A 19545-nucleotide genomic window follows, 5' to 3' on the forward strand; every position below is an offset into this window, starting at 1 on the left:
TACCGACGCTGTTTGTCTGATGCATGGTAATACAAACCATAACATATTGATTACACAGTGAGCTTTTATCTGCATGCTCAAAAATAGGCCAAACATAATCCCGCGAGAACTCACGATAAAAGGCGCGACTCCCATCATGCCTCTTGTTGCCAACGTCCTGAAATCTGAAAACAGTCCATAGGTAGTTGAGGTGACGAAGTTTTGGTAAATTAACCTGTCTAGCTGTTCCAAATATGGATGATTTTCAATCTGGAGAAGAGGTAAACTTTGCTGAACGAATTTCTCATAGATTGGTTTTCCATTCATTTCGCCAAATTCATAAAAACGACTATATGCTGAGGATTTATTATGACGCATCTATCGAGTTTTCAGTTTGTAACATGAAATGTCACAGTTCACAAGGAATATTTCATACAATATTCCTTTTGTATTACTGTCTCATTTAAATAGTGTCGACTCTACGAGTCTCACATCTTAACAGTGCAACGTGTAAAGCTGTGTATTGTCGAAATAGTGAATTCGTGTGCAGATCATATGTTCGATATATTGTCATCGTTACGCCCTGTCCCAACTACCACAGTCAGAAGTCAGTTGTCTGCCATTTTCAATTGCCAACCGTAGTCTGTGTTATATCATGTTACATCTTGATTTGTAGTCATAATGAACAATTATCATCAATCCTGGCGTCATATTCCTCAATCTTAGGGGCCTTGGGTGTTTCTAGGATAATTGGAATTTGATAATTGGAAACATTCTCCATTCCCATTGTTGTGTTTGTACTACATCATGTATTGTGTACATGTTGTAGTGCTACTGAACTGTGCTGCTATGGGAGTGGGGGGGGGGGGTTTAAAATAAATATGCACATTAATAATAGATTTTAGAATTTGGATTAATGCTTGACTGTTTATTTTTATAAGGGTGAAAATTGATTTCTCACAGGCATGTTTGGTTGAGATTACCTACATACATCACAGTGTGTATGCACGGTATTGCATCTACATGTATACATAATTTGTACACTACATGTTGCATGTACGGTTGTCAACAACACTAAGACATGAATATTTAAAATAACGTTAGTATTTGAAGGGAATCATTTTACTAGTACCTTTTATACCACTGTCTGGAAATACATGTATATAGAATTTTTTTTAAATTATTGCATATTTTTTTATCCAACTGGGAAATTGGTGTGTTTTGACAGCATGTATTGTCACCCAGTGATATACAAATTACAATGTACATGTATGTGTACCTCTAGGGTTTCTACAGTGTATATGTAGCCTCTGTTTTAGTTAACCTACAGTTATCTAAGCCTAGAGTTCGGTGTTGCTATGAAAATATTTGCAGTCAAATTAGATACTGTTAAATTACACAAATACATACATGTACATGTACTTGTAAATTAGGTTTCACAAAAAGACTATCATGATTTTGTAAGTACCAGAGAGGCTGAACTGAGAAAGTTTTTTTTTTTTTTTTAAATCTAGATGCATATATATATAGTACATTGTACATGCACAGAGCACTTTCTGATTGGCTTGCCCAAAATTAACTAAATTATGGATGCTGCAGACATTGCTCTCTTGTATTGTAACTGGCAACTAATTTGAAGTTTGTTGTCAACAACACTTATTTACATGTTGGATTGCAGCTACATGTGTATTTGAAGTGAAGTTTGTCCAGCTACTACATACATGTAGTTACAAATGTAATATCAAACCATAGACACTGAAGTCTCCAGGGTCTGTGTCCAAAACATATGGTATTGTATCGTCATACAATGAAAGTTGAACTATACATGTACAATGCACATACATACATGTATGCCAGCTATGTGGACACTTTATAGAATTATACAGATGTACAAATAATTGTTGTTTACAATTCATATGTACCTTATGTTGGAAAATAACGAGTGTGCCCAGGAAAAACAGTCTGATACATCATTGGTGCACAGTAATTTTTCAAGGCACACAAAAATTCTAAGTCCCGCTACACCTTTCTACATGTATGTGGTGATGGTGGTTCACAATAAAATCCAGTTTTCACAAAGTTTCAAAAATATTGACTTTTACATATGTCACTTACATGTACATTTGCCGTAAGTCATGCTCTACTTTGCTGTAAACAGCAGCAATATGAAGCACAAACAACATTGAATCTCTCGGTATAACAACAAAATGTATTGTACATGTACATTGTGCATTGTATTGTAGCATACATGTGTCACAGTGCGTCCTCTAAACCAATTTGAAGTGCCACTGACACACACAGTTTGTGGTGATGCATCAAAATTTGGTGTTCCCCTCATGTATCACTTACTAATGTATGTGCTGACTCACAAGAAATCTCAGTTTTTCTCGTTTTGACTCAAACAAAATTTGGCTATCATTAGAAGGCACCTCACTTTGAATTGCTGTAACACTCTGAAAGAAATGTTTACACTTTCCTTGTTTACACTGTTACAATTTGTAACACAGGATACAATTGTGTATATCATATGATATTGACTTTATATTATTCCTGTTCATTTTCAGACTGCGTTTGTTGTTGATGAAGTCAGTAATATCATCAAGGAAGCAGTAGAGGGGGCTATCGGCGGAAATGCTTACCAACACAACAAAGTTAACCAATGGACATCAAATGTTGTTGAACAGTGCCTGAATCAGTTAACAAAATTAGGAAAACCTTTCAAATATATTGGTAAGTAACACCTCTGGAAGTGAAAAAAGTCTTTCAGCTATACTAATCAAATGATAAAAGTTATCATGGTTTAATTAATAGACTGAAATATTTGTTGTTGTTGTTGTTGTTGTTGTTGTTGTGGTAGTTGTTATTGTTGTTGGAGCACTTTCAAGCAATCCTTCTGTGTAAGCTACATGACGTGTACATGTACATGTCTTTTACTACATACTTCAATATGCTCTTGTAACCTGCAGTGTTATCATACACCTACATGTACATGTAACGTGAATCTTACTTTATCCTGTGGAGCCCATAGAAATAACATAAGCCAGAAATTTGATATCACACTTTTTCACCAAACTTCTTGTTAATGTTATCCCATGCCATGGGCTTGATATTTAATAATAATAATAATAACTTTATTGCCACATATAAACTTAAAAAGTTTACAATGGAAGTCGGTGTGGTTTCGCAGTCAAAACACGAAGATACAAAACTAGGATATAATACAATGACAGACACAAATAAAAAGGCAGTGACTAAAAAATGTTCTGATCTAAAGACCTGCTAAAAACTGTATATCATGCTCTGTTTAGTGTGCGTATGGCCGTGGGGTAGAAACTTTTACTGAAACGATTTGTACGTGATTTAATTGATCTATACCGTGACCCAGAAGGCAGTAATTCAAACATATTGTTTGCAGGGTGAAATTCATCTTTGATTATTGATTTTGATTTCCTCATTGTGCGATCGATAAAGAGTGATTCAAGGGAAGGAAGGTCTGCCCCAATAATTGAAGACGCGGTTTTAACAACACTGTTTAGCTTATCATGGTCTCTACTAGTAATATTGCAATACCAGACAGTGAACGAGAATGTGAGAATACTTTCGACTACTGCACGGTAAAATTTGACCATGATCGTTTTGCTGACACCGAAACTCTTTAGGCGACGGAGAAAGAAAAGACGCTGACGGGCTTTCTTTACGACGTTATCTACATGCATTCCCCACTTAAGATCATCTGAAATAAGTGTACCAAGAAACTTAAACATTTCAACAATCTCGACCTGTTTACCGTGAACCGATAGTGGAATGTGTTCCGTACTGTGTTTTCTAAAGTCTACAATAATTTCCTTGGTCTTGTCAACATTCAATTCTAAGTTATTTTCACCACACCATCCAACCAGCTGACTTACTTGTTCTCGGTATGCACTCTCATTGTTATTCTTTATAAAGCCAGTGACGGTAGTGTCATCTGCAAATTTGACGATCATGGAGCTATCGACACTTGGAGTACAATCATGTGTAACAAGGGAATACAACATGGGGGAGAGAACACATCCTTGTGGGGCACCTGTGCTAAGAGTAATTGATTTGGACGAAAATGAACCGATCTTAACAATTTGGGGTCTGTTTGAGAGAAAATCTAAAACCCAGTGACATAAAGAGCTGTTAATACCGAGTGATATCAGTTTCTGGTGGAGGTTGGTAGGTATGATAGTGTTGAAGGCCGAACTGTAATCAATGAATAAAATTCTTGCATATGTGTTGGCATTTTCTAGATGGTTAAGGACATGATGTATTGTTAGGGAAACAGCATCATCTACAGAACGATTAACTCGGTAGGCAAACTGGTAAGGGTCAAGTGATCGGGGAAGAATGGATTTGAGATATTGTAGGACCAAGCGTTCTAACACCTTCATAATGACAGAAGTTAAAGCCACTGGCCTGTAGTCGTTAAGGCAAGTTACAGCAGGTTTTTTCGGAACTGGTACTATTATAGATTTTTTGAGTACATGCGGAACTTTGCAAAGGCGAAGTGACAAATTAAAAATACCTTCAAAGACTGTAGAGAGTTGACTAGAGCATGCTCGCAACAGACGTGGAGTTATTTCATCTGGACCTGCTGCTTTACTAACATTCATCCTAGCAAATATACGACTTACATCTGTATCAGTTATTGTAAAAGCCTGAGTGTCATTACCGGTACTAGTTACATTAACATAAGGCCTATTATTCTGCTTGTCAAAACGACTGTAAAATACATTTAGCTCATCGGGAAGATTTTGATTCTGCATAACTATACGTTTAGATTTGCTTTTATAATTAACGATCTTATTCAGACCTTGCCAAAGTTCTCTTGGGGTATTCGCACTAAGGTTGTCTTCAAGTTTACAGCGGTAATTACGCTTGGCTTTCTTGATAGCTTTTCGAAGTTCATATTTTGCCCTCTTATAACTCTCCGGATTATTTGAATGGTAGGCTTCCTCTTTTACCTTGAGTTGACTTCTGATGCTCTTATTAAACCATGGTTTGTCATTAGAGTATTTTGTTACAGATTTTGATGGGATGCAAATATCCTCACAGAATTTGATGTAACTGATCACCGACTCTGTTAATTCATCGATGTCCGTGGCGTTTTCGTGAAACACACTCCAGTCTGTAATTTCGAAGCAGTTACGAAGGTTTTCAATAGCATCCTCTGACCATACGCGGATAGATCTTTTGACGGGTTTTTCACGTTTTAGTTGTTGTCTGTAAGATGGTATCAGGTAAACCATAACGTGATCGGAGTTACCGAGGGGGGCACGGGCAATTGACCGATACGAATATTTCATAGTGGTGTAACAATGATCTAATATGTTTTCACCCCTCGTAGCACATGTCACTTGTTGGTAGTAGTTAGGTAAATCCTTTCGTAGATTAGCTTTATTAAAATCACCGGCTATGATGGAAACTGAATTAGCGTTCGAATTTTCGTTTTTGGTGACAATGTCGGATAATTCGTTGATTGCTGAAGTTGTATTTGCATCAGGTGGTATATACACCGCGGTGAGAATAACAGATGAAAATTCTCTTGGGAGGTAGAAAGGTCTACATTTAATTGTGATGGATTCAAGTTCAGGAGAGCACGATTGTGAAAGTACTTTGACATTCGTACACCATGCGTCGTTGACCATAAAACAGACACCTCCACCCTTCACCTTTTTCGTGCGGCTCGGAGAACGGTCTAATCTAAATATGGAAAATCCAGGTGGTTGCACAGCTGAGTCAGGTATGCCGGAATCGAGCCATGTTTCAGAAAAACAGAAAACACAGCAATCTTTAAAATCCCTTCTTGTTTCCACATTACATGTAAGTTCGTCGATTTTGTTCCGTATAGACCGAACGTTAGCTAAACAGATACTTGGTAGTGGTGGGCGTTGGCTTCGACGACGAAGCCGAACGAGGACTCCACCACGCTTCCCTCGTTTACGAATACGACTGTGCCGTGCATTGTTGTTAGACGGTCCATTACTACTTACGCCATGGACTACACGGATATCTTCCAAACTGTTCAAATCTACAGTAGGGTTGGTCTGCCAGTCACGAACTTGTTCACCAATGTACAGTAGTTCCTCACGGTTATATTTGTAGAGGGCTGAGACACAAGACACACAAATAGTTGACAGAATTATCAAAATGACGAGCGACTGCGAAACCATGTCGCCCTTTACCGGCGCCATTTAATATGCATAACTGTAAGATTAGCAATAAGTCACTAAGGTGTATTGTTTCACACAGGAACATGTGGGGTACTTACCAGGCAGATAAAGTTTATATTGCCTATTTTCACCTTGTCTAAGTCGTATATTTAGCAATCTAACCAGACAAAATAAATAGAGAGATTGACATACATGTACGTAGCTCACCAACGTGACACTTGTATGTAAATGTAGCATACTCTTCATAGTACACCTTGTGTCATTATTAAAGGAGGAGATAAGGGGTCTTTTACCTGCCTAGCTTTATTAGACTTGCTGCTCACATTTACTGCTGGAGGCTCTCTCCTTCAGACTGCCCATGCAGACCAGTCTAGCGACATTTTTCATACGGCAATTGTAATACAAGATGGCTATGTCTGCATGCATAGACTACTGCAACCAACTACTACTGTGGCCAAACTATGTCCATGGAACCTTCTCAGGGACAGTTTTCATGAATTATATAAGATGATTTCTTGGAAATGTAGATAGCGTTGTTGAAAATGAAAATGAAAGGTAGGAGTCAGTCTTCAGTCATTCAGTGACTGTTAATGATCAAAAGAATGGCCACCTTGGCTTTATGTTGTTTGTATGTTGTGTACAAAACATTTTCCCTAGGGTTGGGGATGGCCAGCGAAATGGTCCCAGCTGCCAGCAGTGAGTCTGGTATAAGTGAGACCAGAGCTTCACATGTATTTGTGCAGTATTCACAGAATACTTTTTAAAAACGTGTAAGATACAGAAATACATTTTCATATTGTTGCAAGAATTAAATGTTCATATGGATTCTTTTCTTAGACAGTAGCACACTGTAGTACATGCCTGAAGAGATGTTGGCGAAAATTTAGGATTCTCTTCCAAGAATTTTTTTGACAATTAAGGAGAAATTTTAATTTGTTTCATATTGTTGTTTTGCAGTTACATGTGTTATAATGCAGAAGAATGGTGCAGGCCTCCACACAGCTAGTTCGTGTTTCTGGGACAACACTACTGATGGTAGTTGTACAGTTAGATGGGAAAACAAGACCATGTACTGCATAGTCAGTGTTTTTGGTCTCGCCATTTAGACTAGCATTAGCAAAAGAGCAACCGTTGGACTTCTTCATTTCAAAGCTGGGCTGGTTTGTTGAAAACCACAACAAACCTACCTAACTTTCGGATCAGAGACTGAAAGCTTCCATGCCATGATATTGTTTCATTACCAGGAGAAGAGAATTGTCTATGTATAAAAGTTTGTTGTGTTTGAAAAAAAAACAAAAAAAAAACTTGTATTTATCATTCCCAAATGCAAATGCTTTTAAAATGAAAGGCCCCAAAATTTTTGTATAAAACGTTATATTTTAGAGTGCTAGCAGGTCCTTATGATATAGAGGCATGAAAAAAGTCATTTCCTCTCTTCTTGTATCATTGTGTGTATTCCTTTGTTATATTTATCTAACTTACACATTTTCAGTCGTACGTGATTCCCATGTAGAAATGTTGAATTTTTTTTGTTAATGTTTTAGATGTACGCGTACAATGTAGCTCCTTTTTATTAAAAACTGATGAACCTATGCAGTATCAGCAACTTTCATTTCTTTTGCCCCAAGCAATTCAAAGTGTAATGTATTTTGTACTTTGTTGTTCAAACTATTAAAACTATTGTAAATTTCATTTCTGTCAGTACCACATCTGTATGTGTTGTTTGTTTGTTTGATATGCATCACTAGTGAGTCCTCTAAGCTAATTTGATGCACCACTGACATTATACACAGCTATTTCTTGTTACACACCAAAATTTTATGTCCCCCAATCTATGTGGTGACTCACAAAACACAATGCTTTTTATCATTTTTACCCACAATGCAAACAGTTTTCTCTCATTACAGGCACAATCCTCTTTCTCCCCAGGGGGTATTTGTTTGGCCACAACTGAGGACAAGTTGGGGGAGAGAGGATTATAACCACCAGCATTCCACATAACACTTTCATACTATCAGTAGTAATTCAGTACAAAAACAGATTGAACAAGTTTCGCACCATGAGCGGCCTTTTTAAGAAGTTTGAAATGAATTGAACTGCAAATATTCATACATCATGCCATCTGAGATCTGACCATACAGACGTCTAATAACCATCTACCCTAACATATGCTAGCCTAGAACCTTCTCTGGGTTGATCTTCACTATGTTCTCTCCTCAACACACACTTAAATACAAAAAGTTTAGGTTTCAGTACTAAACACTTGGAGGAATTCCTAAGCGTGTGATGTATTTAGACAACGTTGTCGAGATTAAATCAGTGAACATCATGCCTATGCCATCACATGCACAGGCCATTTTGCTGGAATGTTGCAAATCATGAAATCATGACCATTTCTTCTGCTGGAAAATAAATACAGTTGGCCATTTAATTACAATCGTCAAATTCATATAATTTATAGAAACAAAAGATTGGTTTTAAAAAATCATATCATTTATGATTTCACATAATATTGTATATAATCGAAATTAAATTTACATTATCAAATCACACAAAATTTTCTATCATCAAATGTTTCAATAAGTCTGTAAGACATCAAAAGTCCATTCATCTGTTTTTCCTTTTTAGAAATGTTAAAAGGAATTGTTAGAAAGTTTAGATTAGTTTATTTGTAGGGTGGGAATAATTGCTATAATGCATATTAGTGTTTCAATATATCTTTATGAGCGCCCTCAACGATATGCTGACTGGCTTACTTTGTCTTTCTTGCTGGAAACAAAAAGGAGCAGGATTAGATTGTAGGATTGTGTCCGCCATCATGGACATGCCATCCTTTTATTTCACACCAAACTCTGTACTTTTTGATAACCCCTTTGTTGAATTGATAAGCACGAGATTAAAAACCCTGCTTGATACACAGTGGAGTTGTGTAACTATAAACAAACGAGTAGCAACTTTGAGGTCAAAGGTTACACAACCATGGCATGTGTTTCGTACAACGCATAACGGTACGTTCATTGTTGAGTCGCTGTTTCTTTGCATTTGATAATCGATAAACTAGTCGAAGTGATCCAACAGGCAACCAAAGATGTCTTCGAGAGCTGGTCCAAGAGCAGCTGGTACAGATGGAAGTGATTTCGAACACAGGGAAAGAGTGGCATCACATTACAGAATAAGGTAACATACATGTGCCATTCATTCACCTTGACTTGAGCATACCCCTAGCTACACGGTCTATGGTCTAAACTGGAAAAGGAATCATACATACAATTTCTCATGTGTATATGAACATGTATTATTGAACATGCAATTTCGTTCTCCGCTGCTCAAACCAGGCTGGCGTTCCATTTTGATAAAGAAAGTCCCTATTCATAACAATGTACATACGGAAATTCGTCACGATAGTTGATACTGTGTAATTCGATCAAACTTTTCACAGACCATATGGCGAGTGAAGCGTGTCTAAAAATATCTCCCTAAAAAAAACGGGCTCTAAAATGATATCACGGTATCGATAATTTGCTCATTCCTTACACTGTTGAGTAAGAAGTATGTTGTTTAGGAAATAGGAGCTTGCTTTTGTTGTTGTTGTTGTTGTTGTTGTTGTTGTTGTTTGTTTTTTTACTAGATTATCACAATTTATAATGTTAATGTGTGTGAAGTGCTGTGAAATGCACTTTTGATTTAACCAAGAAAACATGCAAAAATAGAAGATTGCTTGGTAAATATATTGAAAGATTGCTTAGTACTATTGTTACCTTGTTTTGGATGATTTAAATTGGTTACATGTAGCTTTCAAAATGTACATCTTTTCTGCAATGTATCGTGTACATGTACATGTATGTTATTTTCAATAGTTTATTCAAATTGTCATCACACAAATTTGTAGACTGCAATGTGGTTATTTTCAGCTGCTTTTCTTTCAAGCCTTTAATAACTCAGGACTCACTATAAAGTGGTACATTGTACTTTGGTCATAGGCCCTTATCGATTGTGCAAATATTATATGGAAAATCACTGCAATATGCATTTAACCTCTGTGTTCTCTCTGGAATGTTTCACAATAGTGATCAATGATCAATAACCAGGGGTAAACAAATCCACTGGTCCTGGGTCCGGGACTAGCCATTTTTGGGGGCGGACCTCACAAATGTTACTGTCCATCGGACCAGTACCTTGCTGTTAATAACTATGTTAAAAAGTCGTCTGAATATACAGATTCACAGGCAAGATTTAATGTTTCACATTAGCGGGACCTGGGACCACTCATTCTTTCAGCAGGACCACTGGATTTTTTATTAAAGATACTGGTCCGGGGACCACCAGTTCACAAAATGATTTGTTCACCCCTGATAACATATATTCAACTTGCCAGCGAGAGCCTGGGAATGTTGAAATCATGGGTCAAGTGAATGTTGAATTAACCATACAAATTTCAGCTATAATTTTCATTTTTGTCAAGACAGCTTCCAGAAATTAGAAATGAACTTCCACCTTTGTTACATTTGTTCAGGGTAAACAATGGCTTAGATATTATTTCCCAATATTTTCTTTCATTCAGCCAGTAAATTACAAGGGATCGAAGGACCTTATCATTACTGGTCTTTCAATTCACAGTAACAAAACCTGCAGGTCACAAGTATTTCTGGGTAAATGAAGAACAAGTAATGATATAACTATACATGCAAAAGCATAAATTTATGTAAAAATCAGGTACATGTAGAGGTCAGTGTGCCCTCAAAGCCAACTTGAAGCACCACTGACACACACTTTCTAGTGTGACACCAAAATTTGGCGTTCCCTTATCTCTTACTATGTAAGACTCACAAGAAATGCCATTTTTTTCATTTTGACTCACAACAACAAAATGTGGCTATTATTCAAAGGCACACTGGTAGAGGTAGATGTAAATGTGCTGACTTTGAACAGTTTGACTCTTATTTCAAGCTTTGCAGAATGAATGACATACTACATACATGTAGAGATACATGGGTGTTGTTGCATTGTAGAATAACCAGGTTGTCAATCCTGTATACAGTGTTTGAACACATTCAACTTGGCTTGTATAACATTGTTCACACATGCTCTTTTATTTGTTTCTTCATCCAACAGTGCCCAGTATAAATCACGTATGAAGTATTTTATCTACATCACCATTGTCTTATGTTTGACAGTAGTTGCCAAGGCAGCACTGATCCAGCTCAAACTAATCAAAATCAAGAAATCTGATAAAAGTGTCTTACTACTACCATGGGAAATGTTTTGGCTATGTAGCATCATACCATCAATCCTTGGACTCATGTCACTACCAAGAAGTAGAACCACCTACCTGATGTTATACAGTGTCGGCATCGCTGTGTTCGGCATCGGAGGAATCATGTGCGGAGCCATACACAACTATCCTGACGCTTACCAGTATTTCCATACGAAGAAAACGTCACAAACGTTATTTGGATTACCCGTATCAGGCATTATGTTTATGGTGTTTGGTATTTGTATGACTGTGTACAGCTTTAGTTTGTTTATGACTAATAAATTACTGGCTGCTTGGCGATCAAAAGGCCAAAAAAGAGAATAGTATAGAAGACTCACAGAATCAAATTAGAATGTGTCAATGAAATATTTTCGTGGAAATCTATTTTTAAAACAAGTAATAGGGTGGTGGTAATTTATTGTTGATGTTTTTCTTGTGATCGCACCACCCCTGGATTTTGCTATGACAAGGTAAATCGATCAAAAAAATGTTGAGTATAACTTAAGAGACAAAAAATCAAATTACGCAATGGAAAAAAACATACATTGTGTTTTGACAATTTTTTTTTGTAACTGACCAACCAACTAACATTTCAATTTAACGCTTTAATGACTTTGTTTCTGTAACACAGTGTACCAGTAATTACACCCTAAATATAGAGTGTCCGGTTTTAAAGGGCTAATGGTGTGGAGTCAAGTAACAGCAACAGAGAATTTACTTTAAAAGACATTTCAAACATTGCTCGTTTGCTAATGCTATGTTTTTTCACTGATCAAAAGTTTGATCCAGATACAAGTGATTACACATATTTTGAGAGGAAAACGAGATATTGGAATGTAGGGAATATAAACTCTAAATGATAATATAGTATGCGACTGTAGAACAATTACAGTATATGTCCTTCAAGATTGTTGTTAGTGCAAACAGTTATATACGGCATGATACCATACTGAATAATTCCAGGATGTTTGTTACAAATATTGTTTGTAGCCATTTTTGTACTCCGTTATTTGCAGATGTTTACAACTTTACAGATTCTCTCTATAAGTAATATCACAGATAAATTAATTTCCAAATCAGACAAAATAATTATGTATGAAATATGCTTTTTTCCTTTTCAATGTATGCCATGGTTCTATTACCCACTTTGTAGCCACTTTCAAAAGAACCATTATGTTTGGGAACCCACAATTGGGAAAATGGTGGTTAAAAAGTTTCAACCTGGGTGTCAACTGCATGGCAGTACATGTACATGATGAGGTAAAACATTCATGTAAGTGAAAGTAAAAAATAACAGACATCATGATACCATAGTATTGGTGGTAGTACTAGTAGTACATGTATGTTTATTAGAGTGACATGTGATCATACAACATAGTCAATTTCACAATACCATGAAGCTTTTCTGTTTGATACAACCATGCAGAAACCAATAAGAAATTGCATATGCCAAACCTTAATACCAAGATCACATTTTTGCTACATTTAGTGTAATTGAGTTAAACCATTTAAATGTATTGCAACGCCATGCAGACATTTGGGCACCAATGTTTTTCTTAGTATCAGACACCCTTGAAAAATAAAATGTAAAATGTCCTTTTCAGTGTTCATTTGATGTCTGTATGGTGGCATGTGTAGTTCATTTCCTTATGCTCAAAGGACAAAAACCTTCTTACGACAACAAGTTACAAGCAAATCAACTACGGTGGACGTTCTTTCGCTTATGCTGCTGCAAAGTTCTGGAATTCACTGCCAACTGACATTAAACTTGCACCAACTATTGATTGTTTCAAAAGAAAACTGAAGACACATTTGTTTTGTAAAGCCTACGGTGTGGATTAACCATCCAGCGCCCCTGAACAGAACTTTGCCTGGATTTTGGCGCTCTACGAATTATTTTGATTGATTGATTGATTGATTTCACTTAGACAAAATGTAGCAGTAAACTGTACTCATCCAATCTTGCTATCTCAAAGTGTAGCATGTCCAGTTACTTATTGGTTTCTGTGTGGTTGTATCAAAACAGAAAAACTATAAGGTATTCGTGAAATTGACTGTAATAGTAACAAAACAAGTCTAAACAAGGAATTACCCAGCCCAATGGGCTTACAAGTCACTACAGTCAGTGTACAATATATACAGGTAACACTGTTGAAAGAAAAAAGTAGACTACATCCAGTAAAATAATAAACTTACGTAACTTACACAGTGTAACATAATACATTAGGTTTGTACATACAATATATCACACCTTCTGTTGAAGGCCGTTGAAACAAATTTTGAAACAAGTCTTGGATGTTTAGTCATGTAATTCAACTTTCTAGTATCGTTGAAGGTAGAAAATTCAAAATCATGAATGTACAAAATGTACAGGCCAGTGCTGCTGTATTCCTGTTGTTGTACTTGGTATGATGACACTGTAATGTAACAAATCAGACAATATAACAGAACCCCTTGATGTGTGCCTGCAAGTATGGCATACAGAGTATTTGGTACAACTGGTTGTGGAGTTCTCTGGTAGTGTAGCAATTGAAAGTGAAGCAGAAATCATAACAAGCATGATGGTAAATACACCCCCAAGTACCCACACTGGCACTCATACATTATGACATGCTGTTACTATATTACATATGTTTATCCCAAATTGTAAATTTCACAAATTTGCAACAAAAACAAATATACTACCTAGTGTTCACTAGAATTGTGTACATAAACCGATAGCACACTGATTTTGCAATATTTTTTTCAATATTGCAAATTTCACTAGTATGTGTAGACACCAATGCAACTATAGTCACTAGCCCCCATCTACACGACACTAAAATTCCTACCTGAGGTAGGATTCAGGATAGTTCGAAGCCTGTGTAGAAGCAAACGCGTCCTGAAACCGTCCTGACTTAGGATGGAGTCAGGAGGAAACGCAAGACATATATAGACATATAGACATGCAACGTTCCTATGTGTAGACACAAATCTATCCTACCTCAGGTAGGACTTGGGACTGCCTCAGGTAGGACGACCTACGTGTAGATGGGGCTACCGGGAAATAATGTACATTATTTTTCAGTTTATTATTTTTTGAATTACAGTTCCCATAAATGGAAATGACACTTATATTAATGGAATAAACCTCTATGAATTCATATTTCAGATGTCAAAATATACCATATCATAGATTTATGGTTGGTACTTTCAACAACAGGGTGTCTTATTACAATCAGCTGCCATTTTGAATGCATTTTGTATTGACAAAACATCAGGGTAGAGTTTGCAACTTGATACACATGGATATGAACAAAGGATTTTTTTCTTTGAAATAAAGCTTTTTTTTTGGACGATCTATTATTGTGTGTTTAGTGTATTTATCAGTCATACAAAACAGCAAATACTAAGTCTTGTTATCCTACGAATAATTTCATCTCTTACAAGGACTTGCTATGCTAAAATATTATCAATATTTGTTAGAAAAAGAATGGCTGACATACTTAAGAGTAGTTGAACTGATTCAATTATTTAAACCAACACAGATCCTATCTATCCCAGACACAGTGAGATGATGTCTCGTATGTTCAGCAATTTTTAAAAAATTATTTATGACAAAATATGATTATATACAAGTTAAAGTTAGATAACTTATGTGAGTCGATACATTTATGGATTTTTGGTATTTTGTACATTGAATGGTTTTAGAACATCTGTCATCAATTCTTCGGAAGAATACATCTTTAATATATTAGTTAGTATCTTTGCAAAGTGTAATGATCTGCTTCAACTTTCAAAACTTGGTTCATCTAGAGACAATCCATTGATTTTGAATAGGGACTTTGAATCTCTTTCACCGCTAGATTCGAAATTGACAAAGGCTAGTATTGGTGTTGCACACTACCAGAATAACTCCTTGTCGACAGTGATGGCGCTATTCTTCGGGTCGTCTCCTCACCAAACAATGTTTCGTGACCTTTCAACCTATACAAACATTTCAGATATGTAGCAGGCAACACGAGTGTGAAGCTACCATCATATTCATATTCATATTCACTTTCAAAAGTTGACCTCTAGCTCAATGTGAATATGATGATAGCTTCACACGTTCATCATCAGATTCGAAGTCTTCCGAATGGGTACGAACAAGCGTTCGGCAAATCACATAAATCCTTCATTGGCAGGTTGAAATCATGTGATTGTAGTTACTTTTCACTTGATTTGCGTGGATTTGCCAGAGTATCCAATTTGCACCATGAATTATTGTTGTCATATAAAAAACTAATTTGGATGTTTAGTATGCCTTTCCCATATCTTTGAAAATGAAATATCAATATTTGGGTGTACAAAAAACCTGTATGAGTAATTTAATAAAATACGGCTTGGCTGGGTGTGTTTTGATTTCCCGCAGTGTCGCTATCTTTGAAACCCTACTTAACACTTACTGGTGAAATTAACACAAAATAGTGTTGTCAAGACCACAATTTATCACAATGTATGTAGTTCCCTTGATCGGGGAGGGTCAATGCAATCGATTGTAAAAATTATGGTCCATGACAAAAATAATTCATGGTGCAAATTGGATACTCTGGCAAAGATAAGAAGAAAGCATGCAAATCCACGCAAATCAAGTGAAAAGTAATTACAATCACATGATTTCAACCTGCCAATGAAGGATATGTGATTTACCGAACGCGTGTTCGTACCCATTCGGAAGACTTCGAATCTGATGATGAACGTGTGAAGCTATCATCATATTCACATTGAGCTAGAGGTCAACTTTTGAAAGTGAAGATGAATATGAATATGATGGTAGCTTCACACTCGTGCAGGCAACAGACTTAAGATGGCGATGGGAATGTATGCTCCTCCGTCGCCAGATTTCGGGGATGTAGACTTGGACTTCAGTGAACTGTATATCTCTTTACCCAGACAGCCTTGAAGTTGATACACATCTAGACGTCATGCATTGGACCTTCATCGAACTGGCGACCTCCGGAGACTGATGAATTCCCTGCAACCTTTGCTTGCACGTAGCTAACGTAGGTCAATGTAACCTTGATTTCAAAGTGTTTGTTTTATTTTTATTTTGGGGTAATTTTTTTTTAAAAAAACAAAAAAACAGAGGATTTATTTGACAAGTGCGTAACTGGTCGTTCTTATGCTGTGAAATCTGAGATTGTGTGCAGCTTTTTCCTTCATCACAATCACGCGTAAAATGATTGATAGCTAATGTATTAGTAATAAGAGTGAATGAAATAACATCAATACTAGCTGCAACTTTAACATTTAAAAAAAATGTTTTGTTAGATACAATAACTCCTAATATCGTACTCCCTAAACTGTATTAAATCACTTGTGGGTAAACACATTTTTGAATTTTATAGCCGTGTACATGATATATGGAGCAATATAAATCACAGTGTCTCAATAAATCTTGATGATTGTTGTGTCCACAACCAAAAACTAGCCCCCTCAACGGTAATCACGATTTTAACTTGTTACTTACGGATAAGATCGCGACCACTGATGAACATGTACAATGTCAAATTATAGGTAATTTTGGTGTCAGATCAAAAATGTATACTACAGTACAGTTACAAACTAGAACAGTTTTAACATGTTGACAGATTCAAAACCATACTCATCTTAACAGTGGTAATACTTGATGAAGAAAAATGTCCCAGTTACAGCTAGTGCAGAATAAATGTTCAAGGGCTACCCATGGTAATAAGCATTGTATGTATGTAATTTCCAAGACATACAGTTATATTGTTAGTAATCATGCTTGCAGACAGTGTAAACTGCAACTCAATTCTGACATCGTCCCATCTAAGAACAATATAATATAAAGAGAAGGGACAATATTGGCATCAAGTTCCATCAATCTCCGTCTGCAAGTAGGACTATGAAACAATTTGTGTATCTGTGTCTGTGCATGTATGTGTGTTAATTTCACTTTGGATCAAGATTTGCATTTGTAACCCGCCACCTCCTCCTCCTTTATTATTCATTTCAGGAAACCATGAGTAACCAGGGTAACACTGAGGGAAATCTTGACCCTCCTTATTTTGTGCATGAGAGCATGTCAAACCCCACTCTCCTGCTTGAAGCCATGAATAATCTACGAACTGAAGGAACGTTAACTGACATCACTCTCAGTGCAAAGGGAAAGTTATTCCTTTGTCATCGAGTTATTCTTGCTGCTTCCTGTGATATGTTTAGACAGCGATTCTCGGTAGATGGGGAGGATCGGAAGACTCAGTGTCATAGTACAGAGATATGCCAGGTGGATGATGTTGAACAAGACTCTTTGGAAATGATACTCCAGTATTTGTATACAGCAAAGTGTACTCTCACTAACTCTAACATTGACACCCTCCTGGAAGCAGGGAAAATACTTGGAATCGCCTCCCTTGTTAAAATATGTGAAAAATATTATGATCAAGCAAATATGGACCTTGTGGGTGAAAACAGGAATGATTGCAATGGCAAGAGAAGCAAGAGTTCAAATGAATTCTTTTACAAGTGTTATGACTTTGAATACCTTAAGAATGTCATTGATTCATTGTCTGTTTTAAGACATGATGATTGGTCAAGGGATGTCATTCTGTGTGTAGAAGACAAAGAAATCCCATGCCACAGATCTGTGTTGGCAGCCCGCAGTTTGTATTTTAAGGCTATGTTTACCAACGCCATGCGAGAAAGAGATGAGTTGAAGGTACCCATGTACGGAACAGATGTGACTAGTATAGAAACCATAGTGGATTTCATGTACTCCGGTCAAATAAAGGCACAAGAATCAACCATGCAGGCTTTAATAACAACTGCCAGCATGTGTCAAGTTGAATCTTTAATCACAATCTGTGCAGCACAATTTGTCAAGTCTATTAGCATCAACAACTGTTTGGGAATGTATGCATATGCTGAGAGTATTAATCAGAAAATGCTCTGCAAGGCTGCAAAAGACTTTGCAATCAAAAACTTTGGTGCTGTTATTGTTGAAGAGGAGTTTTTACATCTGGACAAAGACCACCTGCTTGAATTTATTTCCTCTAATGAACTTTGCATAGAAAATGAAGAGTGTTTATATGAGGGCGTTCTCCGCTGGGCCAGATGTAAAGATGAAAGACTGGTGTATTTGGATGAACTTCTACAAGAAGTGAGGTTTGCTTTCATATCTCCAAGTTTCGTCAAGAAAAATATCAACAACGACAGTCTTCTGATTAGAAATGAAGTTGTCAGAAATCTGATCCAAGAAGGAGAGTCGATTCAGAGATTATCAACGGCTGAACGACTCAAAGTTGATGAACGCCGCATGCAGATACGTAAGTACTCAGCTGAAGTCATGATAACCCTAGGTGGTTACTACAATGAAAGTTATAAAGGAGTCAAAGAGGTACACAAAGTTTTATGTTTCGATCCTATGTCAAATGAGTGGACTTTTTCTACACCATTGGAGTTGCCAGCTAATGATAATGTGGTTTCAGCTGCAATGTTTGGTCTCCATGGCAACAGTATCTATGCAGCAACTAAGAGAGGAAATCTCTTTGTATATGACGCATGTTCAGGTGAGTGGTATAAAAGACCTTTTCCAGCCTCCAACAAACAGCAAACAATCCAAATTCTTTCTCCAAATAGTTATTCTGTCCTTGTACTTGGAAACAGATCAGGTCCTTTTATTCTGAGGCAGACAACGGGACATTGGCATGAACTACCGAAGTTAAGAGAAGAATGTTTAGCGGTGTCTGTGTGGTCAGACAGAGTGTATGCCGTTATCAAAAATGAACTGCACTGGTGTGTTTTACAAACCGAGTTTGGTTTCCCACACACGTTTGGCTGGAAGAGCGTGCATATATTTGAACAGAAACTGGACTCTGCATATGCTGCCACTATCAGAGATAATATTTTCATCTTAGTGAATGACTTTACTCTGATGTACCATAATCCTGAAAGAAATGAGACTGGTTCATTACCTGGGGTTCCTAATCATCCAAGACAGTCATCTACATTAGCTGTGTGTAACAACAACTTGTACATCATTGGAGGAAGGAGCACACAACACCACAATATACATGAGATAGAAATGTATGACTTTGAGAACAAATGTTGGAAAGTTATTGCCAAACTTCC

The 19545-nt window shown here is 36.8% G+C and overlaps 3 protein-coding genes across 3 annotated transcripts in view; all 3 read left to right on the top strand.

Annotated features, from left to right (window-relative positions):
- The first annotated feature begins 140 nt into the window (after positions 1 to 140).
- LOC144432523 (dynein light chain Tctex-type 1) lies at positions 141 to 7826 on the top strand. Its single transcript, XM_078120748.1, has 3 exons — positions 141 to 260; positions 2544 to 2709; positions 7134 to 7826. The coding sequence occupies exons 1-3, from the start codon at positions 234 to 236 to the stop codon at positions 7280 to 7282; spliced, it is 342 nt and encodes a 113-aa protein (XP_077976874.1). The 5' UTR covers positions 141 to 233; the 3' UTR covers positions 7283 to 7826.
- Positions 7827 to 9177: 1351 nt separating this feature from the next.
- Positions 9178 to 11754, top strand: LOC144433090 (protein jagunal homolog 1-like). Its single transcript, XM_078121400.1, has 2 exons — positions 9178 to 9353; positions 11289 to 11754. The coding sequence occupies exons 1-2, from the start codon at positions 9265 to 9267 to the stop codon at positions 11752 to 11754; spliced, it is 555 nt and encodes a 184-aa protein (XP_077977526.1). The 5' UTR covers positions 9178 to 9264.
- Positions 11755 to 18663: 6909 nt separating this feature from the next.
- LOC144432540 (organic cation transporter protein-like) overlaps positions 18664 to 19545 on the top strand; it is a 41582-nt gene continuing 40700 nt past the window's right edge. Inside the window, exon 1 of the mRNA XM_078120771.1 lies at positions 18664 to 18983. Coding sequence (XP_077976897.1) covers positions 18976 to 18983 — 8 coding nt within the window. The 5' untranslated portion in view covers positions 18664 to 18975. The remainder of the gene's footprint in view (positions 18984 to 19545) is intronic.

Source organism: Glandiceps talaboti, chromosome 3 (genome assembly GCF_964340395.1).
Source record: "Glandiceps talaboti chromosome 3, keGlaTala1.1, whole genome shotgun sequence".
Lineage (NCBI taxonomy): Eukaryota > Metazoa > Hemichordata > Enteropneusta > Spengelidae > Glandiceps > Glandiceps talaboti.

Excerpts from the sequence above, each read along its gene's own strand:
- LOC144433090 (XM_078121400.1), top strand. The coding sequence starts at position 9,265 with ATGTCTTCGAGAGCTGGTCCAAGAGCAGCTGGTACAGATGGAAGTGAT. Across the intron at positions 9,354-11,288 it reads GCATCACATTACAGAATAAG|TGCCCAGTATAAATCACGTA; the intron begins GTAACATACATG and ends TTCATCCAACAG.
- LOC144432523 (XM_078120748.1), top strand. The coding sequence starts at position 234 with ATGGATGATTTTCAATCTGGAGAAGAG. Across the intron at positions 261-2,543 it reads ATTTTCAATCTGGAGAAGAG|ACTGCGTTTGTTGTTGATGA; the intron begins GTAAACTTTGCT and ends GTTCATTTTCAG. Across the intron at positions 2,710-7,133 it reads AAAACCTTTCAAATATATTG|TTACATGTGTTATAATGCAG; the intron begins GTAAGTAACACC and ends GTTGTTTTGCAG.